The 22,874-nt window shown below is 46.2% G+C and overlaps 1 protein-coding gene across 5 annotated transcripts in view; it reads right to left on the reverse strand.

Annotated features, from left to right (window-relative positions):
- The window catches only part of mapk15 (mitogen-activated protein kinase 15), a 214,853-nt gene that overhangs the window by 12,468 nt on the left and 179,511 nt on the right, over window positions 1–22,874 (reverse strand). Inside the window, exons 14-16 of one of the 5 annotated variants that reach the window (XR_010017473.1) lie at window positions 10,430–10,556; window positions 9,312–9,392; window positions 6,601–7,021 (exon numbers count right to left, since the gene is read on the reverse strand). The exons of 2 other annotated variants lie outside the window; for them this stretch is intronic. Coding sequence is in view for 2 of the 3 variants with exons in the window: in XM_063044743.1 (XP_062900813.1) it covers window positions 10,437–10,556 (120 nt within the window). In the remaining variant the exon portion in view is untranslated. Of the gene's footprint in view, window positions 1–6,600; window positions 7,022–9,311; window positions 9,393–10,429; window positions 10,557–22,874 lie in introns of those variants that run through there. 2 more of the 5 variants (XM_063044743.1, XM_063044744.1) reach the window with 2 other exon arrangements.

Consider the following 22,874-nt stretch of genomic DNA (forward strand, 5'->3'; position numbering starts at 1 on the left):
CTGTGCTCATTTCTGGTCATCTTACTACGGAAGGATGTGGAAACTATAGAAAGGGTGCAGAGGATATTTACAAGGATGTTGCCTGGATTGGGGAGCATGCCTTATGAGAATAGGTTGAGTGAACTCGGCCTTTTCTCCTTGAAGTGGCAGAGGATGAGAGGTGACCTGATAGAGGTGTACAAGATGATGAGAGGCATTGATCGTGTGGATAGTCAGAGGCTTTTTCCCAGGGCTGAAATGGCTAACATGAGAGGGCACAGTTTTAAGGTGCTTGGAAGTATGTACAGAGGAGATGGCAGGGTTAAATTTTTTTTACACAGAGAGTGGTGAGTGCGTGGAATGGGCTGCCAGTGACGGTGGTGGAGGCGGATATGATAGGGTCTTTTATGAGACTCCTGGATAGGTACATGGAGCTTAGAAAAATAGAGGGCTATGGGTAACCCTAGGTAATTTCTAAAGTAAGTACTTGTTCGACACAGTATTGTGGGCCAAAGGGCCTGTATTGTGCTGTAGGTTTTCTATGTTTTTATGTTTCTAATTTATAAATATACTTCCTTATAATTGTACGTAGTGTATGACCTGTTATTTCTTCCTGACAGGTAATTGTATGTGGGCTGCATTTACACAGTATTCACTCAGATTGGGGTGCAGGTGGCTGAAATATCCTGGCTCTCCCAGTCTGGTAGGACCCAAGTCATATCGACCCTAGATGTACATTGTTCCAAAAAGTCTATTGGCCTGTTAGTGAGGGGTTAACCAGCCATTTTCGGGAGATGCCCGGTTAAAAGGGGTTTCATTGTGGGGGCTATCGTCCGTGATCTGATTCGCTAATACTGTGTATTTGTTGTAAGAATTGATTAAGTGGGTTGTGTGTTTAAGACTGTGTTTAAACTAGTGCCCAGAAAAAATTAAGATACTTGATTATGGACCCCACAGGGAATAAGCCTTTTTCTTTATTTAGTGCAATCGTGAACAACGGCCAAATCAGAAATGCTGATCAAGTCAACTAGTTCCCAAAGAGAACTCTGATAGGTCAATCAGATGGTTCACTGCTGCTCAGCGATAGAACACAGAAAACAGGCACAAGGACCACTAGCATGAGGAAATCTGCAGATGCTGGAATTTCAAGCAACACACAAAAATTGCTGGTGAATGCAGCAGGACAGGCAGCATCTATAGGAAGAGGTACAGTTGACATTTCGGGCCGAGATTTTTTAACAGGACTAACTGAAAGAAGAGATAGTAAGAGATTTGAAAGTGGGAGGGGGAGGGGAGAAGCAAAATGATAGGAGAAGACAGGAGGGGGAGGGATGGAGCTAAGAGCTGGAAAGTTGATTGGCAAAAGGGATAGACCATAAGACCATAAGACAAAGGAGTAGAAGTCGGCCACTTGGCTCATCGAGTCTGCTCCGCCAGTTTATCATGAGCTGACCCATTCTCCCATTTAGTCCCACTCCCCCGCCTTCTCACCATAACCTTTGATGCCCTGGCTACTCAGATACCTATCAATCTCTGCCTTAAATACACCCAATGACTTGGCCTCCACTGCTGCCTGTGGCAACAAATTCCATAGATTCACCACCCTCTGGCTAAAAAAATTCCTTCGCATCTCTGTTCGGAATGGGCACACTTCAATCCTTAAGTCATGCCCTCTTGTACTAGACTGCCCCACCATGGGAAACAATTTTGCCACATCCACTCTGTCCACGCCTTTCAACATTCGAAATGTTTCTGTGAGGTCCCCCCCCTCATTCTTCTAAACTCCAAGGAATACAGTCCAAGAGCAGACAGACGTTCCTCATATGTTAACCCTCTCATTCCCAGAATCATTCTAGTGAATCTTCTCTGTACCCTCTCCAACGTCAGCACATCCTTTCTTAAATAAGGAACCCAAACCTGCCCACAGTACTCCACGTGAGGTCTTACCAGTGCCTTATAGAGCCTCAACATCACATCCCTGCTCCTATACTCTACTCCTCTAGAAATGAATGCCAACATTGCATTCGCCTTCTTCACCACTGACTCAACCTGGAGGTTAACCTTAAGGGTATCCTGCACGAGGGCTCCCAAGTCCCGTTGCATTTCAGAACTTTGAATTCTCTCCCCATTTAAGTAATAGTCTGCCCGTTTATTTCTTCTGCCAAAGTGCATAACCATACACTTTCCAACATTGTATTTCATTTGCCACTTCTTTGCCCATTCTTCCAATCTATCCAAGTCTCTCTGCAGACTCTCTGTTTCCTCAGCACTACCGGCCCCTCCACCTATCTTTGTATCATCAGCAAACTTAGCCACAAAGCCATCTATTTCACAATCCAAATCGTTGATATACAACGTAAGAAGAAGTGGCCCCAACACAGACCCCTGTGGAACACCACTGGTAACCAGCAGCCAACCAGAATAGGATCCCTTTATTCCCACTCTCTGTTTCCTGCCAATCAGCCAACGTTCTATCCACATGTGTAACTTTCCTGTAATTCTATGGGCTCTAACCTTGTTAAGCAGTCTAATGTGTGGCACCTTGTCAAAGGCCTTCTGAAAATCCAAACATACATCATCTACGGCATCTCCCTTGTCTAGCCTACTTGTAATTTCCTCAAAAAATTGCAATAGGTTTGTCAGACAGGATTTTCCTTTACGGTAACCATGCTGAGTTTTGTCTATCTTGTCATATGCCTCCAGGTACTCTGTAACCTCATCCTTGACAATTGACTCCAACAACTTCCCAACCACCGATGTCAAGCTAACAGGTCTATAATTTCCTTTTTGCTTCCTTGCCCCCTTCTTAAATAGCGGAGTGACATTTGCAATCTTCCAGTCCTCTGGAACCACGCCAGAACCTATTGACTTTTGAAAGATCACTGCTAATGCCTCCGCAATCCCCACAGCTACTTCCTTCAGAACATGCAGGTGCATTCCATCTGGAGCGGGAGATTTATCTACCCTTAGACTATTCAGCTTCCTGAGTACTTTCTCTGTCGTAATTGTGACTGCGCACACTTCTCTTCCCTGACACCCTTGAGTGTTCGGTATACTGCTGATGTCTTCCTCAGTGAAGACTGATGCAAAATACTCGTTCAGTTCCTCTGCCACCTCCTTATCTCCCATTACAATTTCTCCAGCATCATTTTCTATTGGTCCTATATCTACTCTCATCTGTCTTTTACTCTTTATATACTTGAAAAAGCTTTTAGTATCCTCTTTGATATTATTTGCTAGCTTCGTTTCATAGTTCACCTTTTCCCTCTTAATGACCTTCTTAGTTTCCTTCTGTAAGCTTTTAAAAACTTCCCAATACTCTGTCTTCCCACTAATTTTTGCTTCCTTGTATGCCCTCTCCTTTGCTTTAACGGATATAAGAGGATCATGGGATGGGAGGCCTACGGAAGGAGGGAAGCCCAGAGGATGGACAAAGAGTATAGTGAGAGGGACCGAGGGATGTGGCCTTCTATATATTGGCGAGGCCCAATGCAGGCTGGCAGACCGTTTCTCTGAACACCTACACTCTGTCCGCCAGAGAGAGCAGGATCTCCCAGTGGCCACACAGTTTAATTCCACATCCCATTCCCATTTTGATATGTCTATCCACAGCCTCCTCTACTGTCAAGATGAAGCCACAGTCAGGTTGGAGGAACAACATCTTATATTCTGTCTGGGTAGCCTCTAACCTGATGGCATGAACATTGACTTCTCTAACTTCCGTTAATGCCCCACCTCCCCCTCATACCCCATCCGTTATTTATTTATTATTATTAATTTTCTCTCTCTCTCCTTTTTCTCCCTCTGTCCCTCTCACTATACTCCTTGCCCATCCTCTGGGCTTCCCCCCTCCCCCTTGTCTTTCTCCCCAGACCTCCTGTCCCATGATCCTCTCATACCCCTTTTGCCAATCAACTTTCCAGCTCTTAGCTCCATCCCTCCCCCTCCTGTCTTCTCCTATCATTTCAGATCTCCCTCTCCCACTCCCCCTCCCACTTTAAAATCTCTTACTAGCTCTTCTTTCAGTTAGTCCTGACGAAGGGTCTCGGACCAAAATGTCGACTGTATCTCTTCCTATAGATGCTGCCTGGCCTGCTGCATTCACCAGCAATTTTTATGTGTGTTACAAGGGTCGCTAGCCCCTGTACCCCTGAAACACACCTGAGCAGTGCGGTGAAGATCTGTGCTATGCATGACCTCATCTGAAAGCATCATGTTGACTCATAACAGATGGTTTTCACGGTGGAACAGCTTAGTCAAGGATGGGGTGATCAGCACAGAGGGACTAATTATACCTCCACTACCCCACTTGGTGCGATTTAAAGAGATTACCTGCAACAAATATTTGTGTTCTGAATGGGGTGGATATCCACAGCCCAGGTGAATTGGTGTTGGGGGTTTTAAGTATTGTTAAAATATTAGGGAAAGTTACCCTTGTTGAATGCCTTTTCATAAAAAAGGGGTTTCACATTTATTTTCACCAGGAGTGAGGCCCAAGGGCAGCACAGGTGTGCCTACAGGATTGCTTTGGATCAGTGGAATGGATTCAGGGATTCATTTTTGAGTGTGAATGAGTAGTCCACAGCTGTTACTGACCATTAAAATCTACTGCATCTGGATGAGTATGTGCCTACAAGAACATATTGTATATACCCAAATTAAAAGCCATGGAGATTCGTAGTCTGCTGAGGGCTCCATCTGTGGCATTCAAGTATGGCAACCCAAGTACTGTATAACTTGCAGAGGGTATTTCAAGAATAAAGGAACAATTCTGAACAAGGTTAGAGGTGGAATCAGATGCATATCAACTCTGGCAGGGTTTGCAGGCGGGAGGAGAAGAAAGCGGCGTGATGCAGCTCGCAGGGGCCACTCCGGTGGTGATGTCTGTTATTTGTCAAGTAGGGCGCCGTGCACAATCCTGATTTGATGGAGACAGACGTGAGAGCACAGAGGAACATCCGGTGAAACTTCTGAAATGCCTGCTTCGCTCCTGCTGCTACTGTGTGGCCCAGAATCTCCGGAGGAGAAGGCCCTGAGTCCTCGGCTTTGCTTGTTGCTCAGCGGCCGGGGCGAGGTCGAAGCGCTCGGCAGAGGACGGTGCTCGGAGAGGCTGTGTTGGAGGGGCTGGTCGGAGGCTCGAAGTTTTTGGACGGACTCAGAGCCCGCTGCGGTCGGGTGCTTCCAATGGTGCTGCATCAGCAAGTTGGCGACGCTTGGAGGTTCATGGCGGGGAGAGTTCCTCCCTTCTGCTGCCTGCATGAGATGATGAGGCTATCGGGACTTTGAGACTTTTTTTTTACCGTGCCCATGGTCTGCTCTTTATCAAATTACGGTATTGCTTTGCACTGTTGTAACTATATGTTATAATATGCGGTTTTGTTAGTTTTAGTCTTGGTTTGTCCTGTGTTTTCTTGTGATATCATTCTGGAGGAACGTTGTATCATTTTTTAATGCATGCATTTCTAAATGACAATAAACGAGGACTGAGTGTCCTCATAATATAATAACTTCCTACAAAGCTAAGCCTAACATCATGAATAGCTGTGATGCTTCACTCCCAGATGAGTTCAATGCTCTTCATGCACATTTTGAAAGGGAGAATAAAACTTCAGCTATTAGGATCTCTGCAGCATCTAGTGACCCTGTGATCCCTGTCTCGGAGGTTGACGTCAGGGTGTCTTTCAACCTTGCAAGGCGACAGGCCCCTGGTAGGGCTTTGAAAACCTGTACCATCTGGTGGGGGTGCTCAAAGACATTTTCAATCTCTTATTGCTGCAGGTGGAAGTTCCCAACTGCTTCAAAAGGGCAACAATTCTATCAGAGCCCAAGAAGAGAAGGTTGAGCTGCCTTAACTATTATCGTCCAGCAACACTCACATCTATGGTGATGAAGTCCTTTGAGAAGTTGGTTATGGCTAGAATTAACTTCTGTCTCAGCAAGGATCTGGACCCACTGCAATTTGCCTATGCCACAATAGGACTAAGGGTACGTCCACACTATGCCGGATAATTTTGAAAATGAAACTTTTTCTCTTCGTTTTGCCCTCCCATCCACACTGAGCCGGCGTTTTCAGCCCCCGAAAACGGAGATTTTCGAAAACACTCTCCAGAGTGAATAAATCTGAAAACGCTTAATATCCGGCGTAGTGTGTACGGGGTAAACGGAGAGATTTTAAAACGTTGTCATGACAACACCACAACAACAATGCTTCTTTCTGCTTCTGCTTGATACTGTGCAAGCTGTTATAACACGCAGTCGGTGTGAACGGCGTGAGAGTTAAATTGTAAAGTGAGCTTTTTTTGACTATTTAAAAACGCTGTCATGACGTGCCGGAACAGATGTTCGTTGTTTTCTTGAACACCACCACCTAACAATTTCAGAACAGACGGATGAGACTGAAGCCAGAAGGGTTAGAAATGTACTCACCAAGTACTTTGACCCGTAGCTTACTGAATAAATAAGTATACTCACTTCGCCCTGTTTTCTGTCCTTGCTTGTATGAAGGTGGTTTACCTATTTATGCAAGTACTTCTCTGACAATAGATGTGTAACAGCCTAATGTAACATTGTATGGAAATACAAGATAATGCTGATGCAGACGTTTTATACACTTAACAAGGTGCTTTATTAATGCAACAGAGTTGGTCAGTTTTTCAATGTTCGTCGTCAGCTGGGTCATACTGTCCGTGAACTCCCTGTCGGTTGCCTCCATACGCTCCAGTATTTGTTTTTTTTAAGTTTTAAGTCCTCCTGCGCGAGAGCCAAGAGCAATTCCTTTAAAGTTTTTCTACTCTGTAACTGGAGAAACACGCACTAAGTATACCGTTTCCTCTTCGCTTGTTTTCTGTGTCCAGCGCATGCCCAGTAGGAGGAGATTCGCCCAAATATCCGCCTAATGTGGACGGACATATTTTGAAAAACACTTAGTGTGGACGCCTGTCGTTTTTACTCGAAACCGGCATTTTCAAAATTATCCAGCGTAGTGTGGACGTAGCCTAAGGGAGATGAGATCTCACTGGCTCTTCACATGGCTTAGGATCATCTGGACAATACAAATACCTGTGTCAGGATGCTGTTTATTGATTACAGCTCAACATAGAAACATAGAAACATAGAAAATAGGTGCAGGAGTAGGCCATTTGGCCCTTCGAGCCTGCACCGCCATTTATTATGATCATGGCTGATCATCCAACTCAGAACCCCGCCCCAGCCTTCCCTCCATACCCCCTGACCCCCGTAGCCACAAGGGCCATATCTAACTCCCTCTTAAATATAGCCAATGAACTGGCCTCAACTGTTTCCTGTGGCAGAGAATTCCACAGATTCACCACTCTCTGTGTGAAGAAGTTTTTCCTAATCTCGGTCCTAAAAGGCTTCCCCTTTATCCTCAAACCGTGACCCCTCGTTCTGGACTTCCCCAACATCGGGAACAATCTTCCTGAATCGAGCCTGTCCAATCCCTTTAGGATCTTATACCTTTCAATCAGATCCCCCCTCAATCTTCTAAATTCCAACGAGTACAAGCCCAGTTCATCCAGTCTTTCTTCATATGAAAGTCCTGCCATCCCAGGAATCAATCTGGTGAACCTTCTTTGTACTCCCTCTATGGCAAAGATGTCTTTCCTCAGATTAGGGGACCAAAACTGCACACAATACTCCAGGTGTGGTCTCACCAAGGCCTTGTACAACTGCAGTAGTACCTCCCTGCTCCTGTACTCGAATCCTCTCGCTATAAATGCCAGCATACCATTCGCCTTTTTCACCGCCTGCTGTACCTGCATGCCCACTTTCAATGACTGGTGTATAATGACACCCAGGTCTCGTTGCACCTCCCCTTTTCCTAATCGGCCACCATTCAGATAATCACATCAAAGTTGCTGGTGAACGCAGCAGGCCAAGCAGCATCTATAGGAAGAGGCGCAGTCGACGTTTCAGGCCGAGACCCTTCGTCAGGACTAACTGAAGGAAGAGTGAGTAAGGGATTTGAAAGTTGGAGGGGGAGGGGGAGATGCAAAATGATAGGAGAAGACAGGAGGGGGAGGGATAGAGCTGAGAGCTGGACAGGTGATAGGCAAAAGGGGATACGAGAGGATCATGGGACAGGAGGTCCGGGAAGAAAGACAGGGGGGGGGTGACCCAGAGGATGGGCAAGAGGTATATTCAGAGGGACAGAGGGAGAAAAAGGAGAGTGAGAGAAAGAATGTGTGCATAAAAATGAGTAACAGATGGGGTACGAGGGGGAGGTGGGGCCTAGCGGAAGTTAGAGAAGTCAATGTTCATGCCATCAGGTTGGAGGCTACCCAGACGGAATATAAGGTGTTGTTCCTCCAACCTGAGTGTGGCTTCATCTTTACAGTAGAGGAGACCGTGGATAGACATGTCAGAATGGGAATGGGATGTGGAATTAAAATGTGTGGCCACTGGGAGATCCTGCTTTCTCTGGCGGACAGAGCGTAGATGTTCAGCAAAGCGGTCTCCCAGTCTGCGTCGGGTCTCACCAATATATAAAAGGCCACATCGGGAGCACCGGACGCAGTATATCACCCCAGTCGACTCACAGGTGAAGTGATGCCTCACCTGGAAGGACTGTTTGGGGCCCTGAATGGTGGTAAAGGAGGAAGTGTAAGGGCATGTGTAGCACTTGTTCCGCTTACACGGATAAGTGCCAGGAGGGAGATCAGTGGGGAGGGTACGAATGGACAAGGGAGTTGTGTAGGGAGCGATCCCTGCGGAATGCAGAGAGAGGCGGGGAGGGAAAGATGTGCTTAGTGGTGGGATCCCGTTGGAGGTGGCGGAAGTTACGGAGAATAATATGTTGGACCCGGAGGCAGGTGGGGTGGTAGGTGAGGACCAGGGGAACCCTATTCCTAGTGGGGTGGTGGGAGGATGGAGTGAGAGCAGATGTACGTGAAATGGGGGAGATGCGTTTAAGAGCAGAATAAGTCCTGACGAAGGGTCTCGGCCTGAAACGTCGACTGCACCTCTTCCTATAGATGCTGCCTGGCCTGCTGCGTTCACCAGCAACTTTGATGTGTGTTGCTTGAATTTCCAGCATCTGCAGAATTCCTGTTGTTTGCGAACCCTATTCTAGTGTAGTATTCCGCTAGACGGAGCAGAGTGGTGGTAGAGGGGAACTGATTAGGTCAGAACTCGTTGACTTTATTAACTTTGCCTCCAACTTTCACCCTGCCCTCAAGTTTACCTGGTCCATTTCCGACACCTCCCTCCTCTTTCTAGATCTTTCTGTCTCTGTCTCTGGAGACAGCTTATCCACTGATGTCTACTATAAGCCTACTGACTCTCACAGCTATCTGGACTATTCCTCTTCTCACCTGTCTCTTGCAAAAACGCCATCCCCTTCTCGCAATTCCTCCGTCTCCGCCGCATCTGCTCTCAGGATGAGGCTTTTCATTCTAGGACGAGGGAGATGTCTTCATTTTTTAAAGAAAGGGGCTTCCCTTCCTCCACTATCAATTCTGCTCTTAAACGCATCTCCCCCATTTCACGTACATCTGCTCTCACTCCATCCTCCCACCACCCCACTAGGAATAGGGTTCCCCTGGTCCTCACCTACCACCCCACCTGCCTCCGGGTCCAACATATTATTCTCCGTAACTTCCGCCACCTCCAACGGGATCCCACCACTAAGCACATCTTTCCCTCCCCCCTTCTCTCTGCATTCCGCAGGGATCGCTCCCTACACAACTCCCTTGTCCATTCGTTCCCCCCATCCCTCCCCACTGATCTCCCTCCTGGCACTTATCCGTGTAAGCGGAACAAGTGCTACACATGCCCTTACACTTCCTCCCTTACCACCATTCAGGGCCCCAAACAGTCCTTCCAGGTGAGGCATCACTTCACCTGTGAGTCGACTGGGGTGATATACTGCGTCCGGTGCTCCCGATGTGGCCTTTTATATATTGGTGAGACCCGACGCAGACTGGGAGACCGCTTTGCTGAACATCTACGCTCTGTCCGCCAGAGAAAGCAGGATCTCCCAGTGGCCACACATTTTAATTCCACATCCCATTCCCATTCTGACATGTCTATCCACGGCCTCCTCTACTGTAAAGATGAAGCCACACTCAGGTTGGAGGAACAACACCTTAATTTCCGTCTGGGTAGCCTCCAACCTGATGGCATGAACATTGACTTCTCTAACTTCCGCTAGGCCCCACCTCCCCCTCGTACCCCATCTGTTACTCATTTTTATGCACACATTCTTTCTCTCACTCTCCTTTTTCTCCCTCTGTCCCTCTGAATATACCTCTTGCCCATCCTCTGGGTCACCCCCCCCCGTCTTTCTTCCTGGACCTCCTGTCCCATGATCCTCTCGTATCCCCTTTTGCCTATCACCTGTCCAGCTCTCAGCTCTATCCCTCCCCCTCCTGTCTTCTCCTATCATTTTGCATCTCCCCCTCCCCCTCCAACTTTCAAATCCCTTACTCACTCTTCCTTCAGTTAGTCCTGACGAAGGTTCTCGGCCTGAAACGTCGACTGCGCCTCTTCCTATAGATGCTGCTTGGCCTGCTGCGTTCACCAGCAACTTTGATGTGTGTTGCTTGAATTTCCAGCATCTGCAGAATTCCTGTTGTTACCATTCAGATAATAATCTGTTTTCCCATTTTTGCCACCAAAGTGGATAACTTCACATTTATCCACATTAAATTGCATCTGCCATGAATTTGCCCACTTACCCAACCTATCCAAGTCACCCTGCATCCTCTTAGCATCCTCCTCACTGCTAACACTGCCACCCAGCTTCGTGTCATCCGCAAACTTGGAGATGCTGCATTTAATTCCCTCATCCAAGTCATTAATATATATTGTAAACAACTGGGGTCCCAGCACTGAGCCTTGCGGTACCCCACTAGTCACCGCCTGCCATTCTGAAAAGGTCCCGTTTATTCCCACTCTTTGCTTCCTGTCTGCTAACCAATTCTCCACCCACACCAATACCTTACCCCCAATACCGTGTGCTTTAAGTTTGCACACTAATCTCCTGTGTGGGACCTTGTCGAAAGCCTTTTGAAAATCCAAATATACCACATCCACTGGTTCTCCCCTATCCACTCTACTAGTTACATCCTCAAAAAATTCTATGAGATTTGTCAGACATGATTTTCCTTTCACAAATCCATGCTGACTTTGTCCAATCATTTCACCGCTTTCCAAATGTGCTGTTATCACATCCTTGATAACTGACTCCAGCAGTTTCCCCACCACCGACGTTAGGCTAACCGGTCTATAATTCCCCGGTTTCTCTCTCCCTCCTTTTTTAAAAAGTGGGGTTACATTAGCCACCCTCCAATCCTCAGGAACTAGTCCAGAATCTAACGAGTTTTGAAAACTTATCACTAATGCATCCACTATTTCTTGGACTACTTCTTTAGGCACTCTAGGATGCAGACCATCTGGCCCTGGGGATTTATCTGCCTTCAATCCCTTCAATTTACCTAACACCACTTCCCTACTAACATGTATTTCGCTCAGTTCCTCCATCTCACTGGACCCTCTGTCCCTTACTATTTCTGGAAGATTATTTATGTCCTCCTTAGTGAAGACAGAACCAAAGTAATTATTCAATTGGTCTGCCATGTCCTTGCTCCCCATAATCAATTCACCTGTTTCTGTCTGCAGGGGACCTACATTTGTCTTTACCAGTCTTTTCCTTTTTACATATCTATAAAAGCTTTTACAGTCTGTTTTTATGTTCCCTGCCAGTTTTCTCTCATAATCTTTTTTCCCCTTCCTAATTAAGCCCTTTGTTCTCCTCTGCTGAACTCTGAATTTCTCCCAGTCCTCAGGTGAGCCACTTTCTCTGGCTAATTTGTATGCTTCTTCTTTGGAATTGATACTATCCCTAATTTCTCTTGTCAGCCACGGGTGCACTACCTTCCTTGATTTATTCTTTTGCCAAACTGGGATGAACAATTGTTGTAGTTCATCCATGCAACCTTTAAATGCTTGCCATTGCATATCCACCGTCAATCCTTTAAGTGTCATTTGCCAGTCTATCTTAGCTAATTCACGTCTCATACCTTCAAAGTTACCCCTCTTTAAGTTCAGAACCTTTGTTTCTGAATTAACTATGTCACTCTCCATCTTAATGAAGAATTCCACCATATTATGGTCACTCTTACCCAAGGGGCCTCTCACGACAAGATCGCTAATTAACCCTTCCTCATTGCTCAAAACCCAGTCCAGAATAGCCTGCTCTCTAGTTGGTTCCTCGACATGTTGGTTCAAAAAACCATCCCGCGTACATTCCAAGAAATCCTCTTCCTCAGCACCTTTACCAGTTTGGTTCACCCAGTCTACATGTAGATTGAAGTCACCCATTATAACTGCTGTTCCTTTATTGCACACATTTCTAATTTCCTGTTTAATACCATCTCCGACCTCACTACTACTGTTAGGTGGCCTGTACACAACTCCCACCAGCGTCTTCTGCCCCTTAGTGTTACGCAGCTCTACCCATATCGATTCCACATCTTTCCGGCTTATGTCCTTCCTTTCTATTGCGTTAATCTCTTCTTTAACCAGCAACGCCACCCCACCTCCCCTTCCTTCATGTCTATCCCTTCTGAATATTGAATATCCCTGAACGTTGAGCTCCCATCCCTGGTCACCCTGGAGCCATGTCTCTGTGATCCCAACTATATCATAATCATTAATAACAATCTGCACTTTCAATTCATCCACCTTATTACGAATGCTCCTTGCATTGACACATAAAGCCTTCAGGCGCTCTTTTACAACTCTCTTAGCCCTTATATAATTATGTTGAAAAGTGGCCATTTTTAATGCTTGCCCTGGATTTGTTGGCCTGCCACTTTTACTTTTCTCCTTAGTACTTTTTGCTTCTACCCTCACTTTACACCCCTCTGTCTCTCTGCACTGGTTCCCATCCCCCTGTTGTGAACTAACCTCCTCACGCCTAGCCTCTTTAATTTGATTCCCACCCCCCAACCATTCTAGTTTAAAGTCTCCCTGCCAGGATATTGGTCCCCCTAGGATTCAAGTGTAACTCGTCCTTTTTGTACAGGTCACGCCTGCGCCAAAAGAGGTCCCAATGATCCAAAAACTTGAATCCCTGCCCCCCACTCCAATCCCTCAGCCACGCATTTATCCTCCACCTCATCGCATTCCTACTCTCACTGTCGCGTGGCACAGGCAGTAATCCCGAGATTACTACCTTTGCGGTCCTTTTTCTCAACTCCCTTCCTAGCTCCCTATATTCTCCTTTCAGGACCTCATCCCTTTTCCTACCTATGTCATTGGCACCTATATGTACCACGACCTCTGGCTCCTCACCCTCCCACTTCAGGATATCTTGGACACGATCAGAAATATCCCGGACCCTGGCACCAGGGAGGCAAACTACCATCCGGGTCTCTGGACCGCGTCCACAGAATCGCCTATCTGACCCCCTTACTATTGAGTCCCCTATCACAACTGCCCTCCTCTTCCTTGCCCTACCCTTCTGAGCTACAGGGCCAGACTCTGTGCCGGAGGCACGGCCACTGTCGCTTCCCCCAGGTAAGCTGTCCCCCCCAACAGTACTCAAACAGGAGTACCTGTTGTTAAGGGGCACAGCCACCGGGGTACTCCCCATCACCTGACTTTTCCCCTTCCCCTTCCTAACCGTGACCCACTTGTCTGCCTCCCGTGGCCCTGGCGTGACCACCTGCCTTCCACTCCTCTCTATCACGTCCTCACTCTCCCTGACCAGACGAAGGTCATCGAGCTGCAGCTCCAGTTCCGTAACGTGGTCCCTTAGGAGCTGCATCTCGATGCACTTGGCGCAGATGTAGACGTCCGGGAGGCTTGGAGACTCCAGGGCCTCCCACATCCGACACCGAGAACAGCAAACTGCCCTCTCACTCATAATGCCCCTCTCCTCAAATAACAACAGAAAATGAATGTCAAACCTTCCTCGCCTCGCCCGCTTCCGCCTAAGCCCGGTGAGCCGAAGCCCTTAAGTCTTCACACTGCTCCCGGCTCACTCCGCCGCCCGCAAACTACGCTGCCCGCTCTATGAGGCTTTGTTCCTTTTAAATCTGCCGCGCTGCACAGCTCGACGTCACACGCCTGCGCAGTACCGCCTCTCAGAACGCCGTTGGAGAAAAAAAATAACGAAAATTTCAAAAATGTCTTTCTCGGCACTCCCACTCAGACTCTCAGACTCCTTCTTCGAATCAAACCTGAAGCAGGATGTCTGCCCTTTTAAATCTGCCGAGACTTTTAACACTGTTGGCCAGAAGAAACTTCAGTCTGATCACGGACAGGGGAAGCAGACAAACTAGTTGTCTTTGTTTTCCCCTTTTCTGTAGACTCTAAACTGAGGCTATGTCCACACTATGCCAGATAATTTTGAAAATGCTGGTTTCGGGTAAAAATGACAGGCGTCCACACTAAGCGTTTTTCAAAATATCTCCGTCCACATTAGGCGGATATTTGGGCGAATCTCCTCCTACTGGGCATGCGCTGGACACAGAAAACAAGCGAAGAGGAAACGGTATACTTAGTGCGTGTTTCTCCAGTTACAGAGTAGAAAAACTTTAAAGGAATTGCTCTTGGCTCTCGCGCAGGAGGACTTAAAACTTTAAAAAAACCAGATACTGGAGCGTATGGAGGCATCCGACAGGGAGTTCACGGACAGTATGACCCAGCTGACGACGAACATTGAAAAACTGACTAACTCTGTTGCATTAATAAAGCACCTTGTTAAATGTATAAAACGTCTGTATCAGTGTTATCTTGTATTTCCATACAATGTTACATTAGGCTGTTACACATCTATTGTCAGAGAAGTACTTGCATAAATAGGTAAACCACCTTCATACAAGCAAGGACAGAAAACAGGGCGAAGTGAGTATACTTATTTATTCAGTAAGCTATGGGTCAAAGTATTTGGTGAGCCATTTCTAACCCTTCTGGCTTCAGTCTCGTCCGTCTGTTCTGAAATTGTTAGGTGGTGGCGTTCAAGAAAACAACGAACATCTGTTCCGGCTTGTCATGTCAGCGTTTTTAAATAGTCAAAAAAAGCTTACTTTACAATTTAACCCTCACGCTGTTCACACCGACTGCGCGTTATAACAGCTTGCACAGTACCAAGCAGAAGCAGAAAAAGGCATTGTTGTTGTGGTGTTGTCATGACAACGTTTTAAAATATCTCCGTTTATCCCGTACACACTACACCGGATATTAAGAGTTTTCAGATTTATTCACTCTGGAGAGTGTTTTCGAAAATCTCCGTTTTCGGGGGCTGAAAACGCCGGCTCAGTGTGGACGGGAGGGCAAAACGAAGAGAAAAGGCTTCGTTTTCAAAATTATCCAGCGTAGTGTGGACGTATCCTGATTCTTGCTCTTGGATAACCTAATCAGAGCAACTGAATGCACAGGAAGCTTCAGGTAATGATCTGCTAAACTTGAGGCCATTCTCAAACAGGTAGCCATTTGTTATGTAAAGGGAATGGACTCTGAACTGATTCTTGCTCTGGGGCAATCTAATCAGAGCAATAAATGCGATGAGTCAGCATACAGAGAGGAGGTGCAGCGGCAAACGGACTGGTGCAGAGCCAACAACCTGTCTCTGAACATGAACAAAACAAAGGAGATGGTTGTTGACTTCAGGAGGACACGGAGTGACCACTCTCCACTGAACATCAACAACTCCTCTGTAGAGATCGTTAAGAGCACAAATTTCTTGGTGTCCACCTGGCAGAGATTCTCACCTAGTCCCTCAACACCAGCTCCATAGCAAAGACAGCCCAGCAGCGTCTCTACTTTCGGCGAAGGCTGAGAAAAGTCCATCTCCCACCCTCCCGCCATCCTCACCACATTCTACAGAGGTTGTATTGAGAGCATCCTGAGCAGCTACATCATGGCCTGGTTCGGAAATTGCACCATCTCGGATCACAAGACCCTGCAGCGGATAGTGAGGTCTGCTGAGAAGATCTTCGGGGTCTCTCTTCCCGCTATTACAGACATTTGCACCACACGCTGCATCCGTAAAGCAAACAGCATTATGAAGGACCCCACACACCCCTCATATAAACTCTTCTCCCTTCTGCCATCTGGAAAAAGACACCAAAGCATTTGGGCTCTCACGACCAGACTATGTAACAGTTTCTTCCCCCAAGCCATCAGACTCAATACCCAGAGCCTGGACTGACACCAACCTACTGTCCTCTACTGTGTCTATTGTCTTGTTTATTATTTATTATTATTTATTGTAATGCCTGCACTGTTTTGTGCACTTTATGCAGTCCTGGATAGGCCTGTAGTCTAGTGCAGTTTTTGTGTTTTTTCTTACGTAGTTCAGTGTAGTTTTTGTATTGTTTCATGGTCCTGGAAAACACTGTCTCGTTTTTACTATGTTCTGTCCGAGCAGTTATGGTTGAAATAACAATAAAAAGTGACTTGACTTGACAAAACCTGAGACCATTCCCAGAGGAGTAGCTACTTGTTACGTAAAATGCCAGACCTGCAATTGGTAATCTCGTTAGACTCTGACTGGGTTGTCTCATTTAACTGGTTTGGATCAGTCAGAGTGTAAAGACACAAATACACAAGGCTGGGGTGGGCAGAGCCATGAAACAATATTGGTTGCAGCCCTGTACAATGACCAGTAAAAAAGTGACCCAGGTAGGTCAGGTGACCTTGAGCCAATGGGATGGAGATCGAATGGTCCAATTGATGAGGAACAGTACAAGACTCAGCAGCTGCAAATACGCAGGGGCGATAACTCTCCAGCAGGCACAGACCAACCATTGCACACAACGAGGACCCCACGTTGAGACTGAGAGCCCAAGGAATGCCTGGCCAGTGCAGACTCCTTTCCCGGTTACACACATCAAAGTTGCTGGTGAACGCAGCAGGCCAGGCAGCATCTCTAGGAAGAGGTACAGTCGACGTTTCAGGCCAAGACCCTTCTCGACTTCACCACACCTTGTTCCCGTTCCAACCTTTTAAGGGTCTCGGACTGAACCGTCGACTGTACCTCTTCCTAGAGATGCTGCCTGGTGTGCTGCGTTCACCAGCAACTTTGATGTGTGTTGCTTGAATTTCTAACATCTGCAGAATTCCTTGTGTTTGCGTCCTTTCCCGATTAATACCTTTTCTCTTCACTGACTGTTCATGGAGGGTCAGGGATTTCAGTAGGGTGCACACGGAGCCAGTTTGTGAACCCACGTGCTTTTAGTGGAAACAATAGAAGTTACTTGTCGATAAATACATATTATATGTGTCTCACTTCGTTATTACAAGGGGTGATTCTTGTGACAACACAGTGATGATTGAAAAGGTACAGAACCTAGGACTCTGTACCTCTCTCTGCAAATAGATCCTTGACTTCCTAACTGGAAGACCACAGTCTGTGCAGATCAGAAAGAACATGTCCACATCGCTGACAGTCATTGCCAGCACACCTCAGGGATGTGTGCTTACTCCACTAATCTACTCTCTCAAGCCCATGACTGTGTACACTGCTCAAATGCCATCTATAAATTTGCTGATGATACAACTACTGTTGGGAGAATTCAGATGGTGTCAAGACGGCGTACAGGAGTGAGATATATCAGCTAGTTGAGTGGTGTCGCTACAAAACCCTTTCATTCAACATCAGTAATACCAAAGAAATGATTGTGGACTGCAGAAAAGGAAATATGAGGGAAGGCACACCAGTCCTCACAGAGAGATCAGAAGTGGAAAGAGTGAGCAATTTCAAGTTCTTAGGTGTCAATATCTCTGAAGATCTATCTCAGGCCCAAATAATCGGTGCAACATGAAGAAGGCACGACAGCAGCTATATTTCATTAGGAGCTTGAGGAGATTTGGTGCGTCACTAAAAACACTTGCAAATTTCTATAGATGTACCGTGGAAAGAATTCGAACTAGCTGCTTCACTATCTGGTATGGGGGGGTGGGGGCGCTACTGCAAAGGATCGGAATAAGCTACAGAGAATTGTCAACTTAGTAGGCTCCATCATGGGCACTAGCGCCCATAGCATCCAGGTCATCTTCAAGGAATGATGCCTGAAAAAGGCAGCATCCACGTCAACCAGGACATGCCTTGTACTCATTGCTGTCATTAGGGAGGAGGTGCAGAAGCCTGAAGGCACACTCTCGGTGATTCAGACAGCTTGTTTCCCTCTGCCGTTTGATCTCTGAATCTGTGAACACTACCTCACCAGTTTTTAATTTTTACTTTTGCGCTACTTATTTAACTATTCAATATATATACATACTTACTGTAGTTCATATTTTTCTATTTTTATGTATTGCGTTGTATCCACAAACACTACAAATTTCATGACCTATGCCAACGATCTGGCCATGGCACAGTTGTAGCGGCTAGCACAATGCTTTACAGTATAGGAAACCAGAGTTCAATTCCTGCCTGCTGCCTGTAAGGAGTTAATATGTTCTCTCTGGACGTTTCATTTTCCTCCCACAGTCCAAGGATGTACCAGTTGGGAGGCTAATTGGTCATTGTAAATGGTTCTGTGATTAGGCTAGGATTAAACATGCCAGTGAGGGTAGAAACAGGATGATTTAGCAGATAAATGCGAGGCTGAGAAGCTGGTGCAAGGGGCAGGGCTTCAGGTTCTTGAATAACTGGGATCTCTTCAGGGGAAGGTATGACCTGTTCAAAAGTGACGGGTGGCACCTGAGCCCGAGGGGAACCAATATTCTCGCGGGCAGGCTCGTTAGAGCTGATGGGGAGGGTTTAAACTAACTTGGCAGGGTGGTGGGAACCGGAGAGAAGAGACTCAGGATAGGAAGGATGGTAAAAGAGTAAAGACAGCGTGCAGTCAGATTGTCAGGAAGGGCAGGCAGGTGATGGGACTTAGTTGCAGCTAACAGGCTGAGTATCAAATCATTAGGGATGCAGAATCAGAAAGGATAGCAAATACGGTACTCAAGGTATTGTATCTAAATGTATCTAAAAGGTATTGTATAAGAAATAAGGTGGATGATCTTGTTGCAATATTAGAGGTTGCCAGGTAGATGTTGTGGCCATAAGTGATTCGTGGCTGAAGGATGGTTGTAGTTGGGAGCTGAATGTCCAAGGTTACACGTTAGATCGGAGGGATAGGAAGGTAGGCAGAGGGGGTGGTGTGGCTCCACTGGTACTGGAAGATGTTGAATCCTTGTCAGTTGAGTTAAGAAAATGCAAGGGTAAAAGGACGTTGATTGCAGTTATATACTGGCTTCCCAACATTGGCCTTCATCAACCGTACGATTGAGTTAAAGAGCTGAGAGGTAATGTTACAACTGCATAGGACTCTGGTCAGACCCTACTTGGAGTTCTGTGCTCAGTTCTGGTCACTTCACTACAGGAAGGATGTGGAAGCCATAGAAAGGGTGCAGGGGAGATTTACAAGGATGTTGCCTGGATTGGGGAGCATGTCTTATGAGTGAACTCGGCCTTTTCTCCATGGAGCGTCGGAAGATGAGAGGTGACCTGATAGAGGTGTATAAGATGATGAGAGGCATTGATCATGTGGATAGTCAACCATTTCCCAGAGCTGAAATGGTTGCCACAAGAGGACACAGGTTTAAGGTGCTGGGGAGCAGGTACAGAGGAAATGTCAGGGTTAAGTTTTTTACTCAGAGAGTGCTGAGTGCGTGGAATGGGCTGCCAGCAACGGTGGTGGAGGCGGATACGATAGGGTCTTTTAAGAGACTTTTGGATGGGTACATGGAGCTTAGTAATATAGAGGGCTATACGTAAGCCTAGTAATTTCTAAGGTAGGGAGATGTTTGGCACAACTCTGTGGGCCGAAGGGCCTGTATGGCGTAGTTTTTCTATGTTTCTACTCTCTGAAATTCAGAAGAATAAGAGGGGATCTTATAAAACATACAAAATTTCGAAAAGGATAGTTAAGATAGAAGTAGGAAAGTTGTTTCCATTGGTAGGTGAGACTAGAACTAGGGGACATTGCCTCAAGATTCAGGGGAGAAGATTTAGGATGGAGATGAGGAGAAACTGTTTTTCCCCAGAGAGTGATGAATCTGTGGAATTCTCTGCCCAGGGAAGCAGCTGAGGCTTCTTCACTAAATATATTTAAGATACAGTTAGATAGATTTTAACATAGTAGGGGAATTAAGGGTTATGGGGAAAAGGCAGGTAGATAGAGCCGAGTTTACGGACAGATCAGCCATGATCTTATTGAATGGTGGGCAGGCTCGATGGGCCGGATGACCTACTCCTGCCGTTATTTCTTATGTTCTTATCTAAAGGTATACAGGTCACTGGGACCAGATGAACTGCAACCTAATATCCTGAATGAGGTAGCATTAGAGATTGTGGTGCTATTAGAAATAATCTTTCAAAAATCATTGACCTCTGGCATGGTGCCAGATGACTACAAAATTGCAGTCCTCTTTAAGAAAGGAGGAAGGAAGCAGAAAGGATATTATTGACCATTTAGCCAGACCTCAGTGGTTGGGAAGATGTTGGAGTCAATTGTTAAGGATGAGGTGATGGAGTACTTGGTGACACAGGACAAGATAGTACAAAATCAGCATGGTTTGCCTCAGGGAAAATCCTGCCTGACAAACCTGGCGGAATTCCTTGAGGATAGATAAAGGGGATGTAGTGGATGTTGTATATTTAGACTTTCAGAAGGCTTTTGACAAGGTGCCTGACATGAGGCTGCTTACTAAGTTAGGGGCTATGGCATTACAGAAAAGTTATTAACATAGTCAGAGCATTGGCTGATTGGTAGGAGGCAGTGAGTAGGAATAAAAAGATACTTTTCTGGTTGGCTGTCAGTGACTAGTGGTGTTCCGCAGGAGTCAGTGTTGGGACTACTTCTTTTCATGCTGTGTATAAATGATTTAGATGATGGAATAGATGGCTTTGTTGCCAAGTTTGCAGATCATACAAAGATTGGAGGAGAGACAGGTAGTGTTGAGGAAACAGGTAGGATGCAGAAGGACTAAGACAGATTTGGGGAATGAGGAAGAAAGTGGCAAATGAAATACAATGTTGGAAAATGCATGGTCATGCACTTTGGTAGTAGAAATAAATGTGTGGACTACTTTCTAAACAGGGAATCTCAAATGCAGAGGGACTTGGGAGTCCTTGTACAGAACACCCAGGGTAAACTTGCAAGTTGAGTCGGTGGTGAGGAAGGCAAGTGCCACGTTAGCATTCATTTAAGAGGTCTAGAATACAAGAGCAAGGATGTGATACAGAGGCTTTATAAAGGTATTGGTGAGGCCTCACTATGAGTATTGTGAACAGTTTTAGGCCTCTCATCTTAGAAACATAGAAAACGTACAGCACAATATAGGCCCTTCGGCCCACGAAGCTGTGCTGAACATGTACTTACCTTAGAAATCACCTAGGTTTACCCATAGCCCTCTATTTTTCTGAGGTCCATGTACCTGTCCAGGAGTACCTCTCTTAAAAGACCCTATCATGGACTTCCGGGTCATCAAGGGAATGGCGGCATAAGGAAAAGGTCTCTCGACAAAAAAGAAGGTAAACTGCCCCAAAATCGAATTTAGACAAATACTTAATATTGCATAACTATATTAATAAAAGGGGCAAGGATGATGTCTAAGAACAAGAATAAAAAGTCCGCTTCGAAGGCTGATAAACATAAAGAGATGCAGCAAGGCGAAGGGCCTAGCTCTCCCACGGCAAGCCAGGACGAAGATAATGAGGGGGAATCGGTGACTCTGCCTTTGATTCTCGGAGAGATTCGCGAGTTCCGACAAGATAACAGCAAACAGCTGAAAGATATTAAAGGAGAAATAGTAAAAACTAACTCGCGGATAGATGAAGCCGAAGCGAGGATTGTTGGAATTGAAGAGAAGCTACAAAACGCCGAGGAAGTGATAGCAGAAATGCTGAAGCTACAAGACCAACTCCAGTGGAAACTAATAGATCAAGAAGGCCGCTCGAGAAGGGAAAATGTGAGGATCTACGGAGTTCCCGAAGGAACCGAAGGTAAACCGGGATTGATGATTCCCTTCGTGGAGAAGCTGCTTAGAGAGAACCTTGATATACCGGCCGCAAAAGACCTACAGATAGAAAGGGCTCACCGCGCGTTGGCACCACAGCCTCCGGCAGGCGCCCAGCCCAGATCGATTCTGATCAGATTTCTCAGTTACAGAACGAAGGAAGAGGTGCTTAAAAGAGCATGGCAAAAGAAAGGTTTCATGTGGAACAACTGCAAAATCAGTTTAGACCACGACTACGCACCGGGGATTCTTGCCAGACGGAAGGAATATACGGAAACACAGAGAGTCCTGAAGGAAAACAACATCAGATTCCAGACCCTGTATCCAGCTCGGCTGAGAGTTTTTTTACGACGAAGGGACAAAAACTTACGCTATGGTGGAGGAGGCAACGTCGGAACTGGCGGACCGGGGACTACCTATTAAAGTTATCACCCAACCGGAGTCGCTACTGGAGAGGATTCGGCAGAAGTCGTGGCAGATAGTGGGGCGAGGACGCTCCACTCGAACCAGAGTGTCAAACTACAAGGAAAAGCTGCAAATATTCAGATGCGAATGTACAGAGAATACAGATTAATTAAGAGAAATGACTGAAAAGAGTAAATCGCACTTAAAAGTAAAATGAAAACTGGTAACTGAACATAAACTAGGCGGAATAACTTGAATGATAGCAATATGGTCGAGACATAAATAGGAGAAAATTCTCTATGATTATTCAAACTGCTGAGGGCCCTCTAACACAGGGTGAAGATAGAGGTTATCCCTCTGAACTGAGGTGGGTCGGTGCTCAGGCCTCACTGTGGGAAGTCGGGAAAAATTTTCAAATGTTATACGTTCAGAAATGTCTAGGGTGTGGTTATATGTCTTGGTTTACTGTTGAGAAGGGATTGCTTACTGTTTGGTTAGAAAAG

This window comes from Mobula hypostoma, chromosome 3 (assembly GCF_963921235.1).
Source record: "Mobula hypostoma chromosome 3, sMobHyp1.1, whole genome shotgun sequence".
In the NCBI taxonomy this organism is placed as follows: domain Eukaryota; kingdom Metazoa; phylum Chordata; class Chondrichthyes; order Myliobatiformes; family Myliobatidae; genus Mobula; species Mobula hypostoma.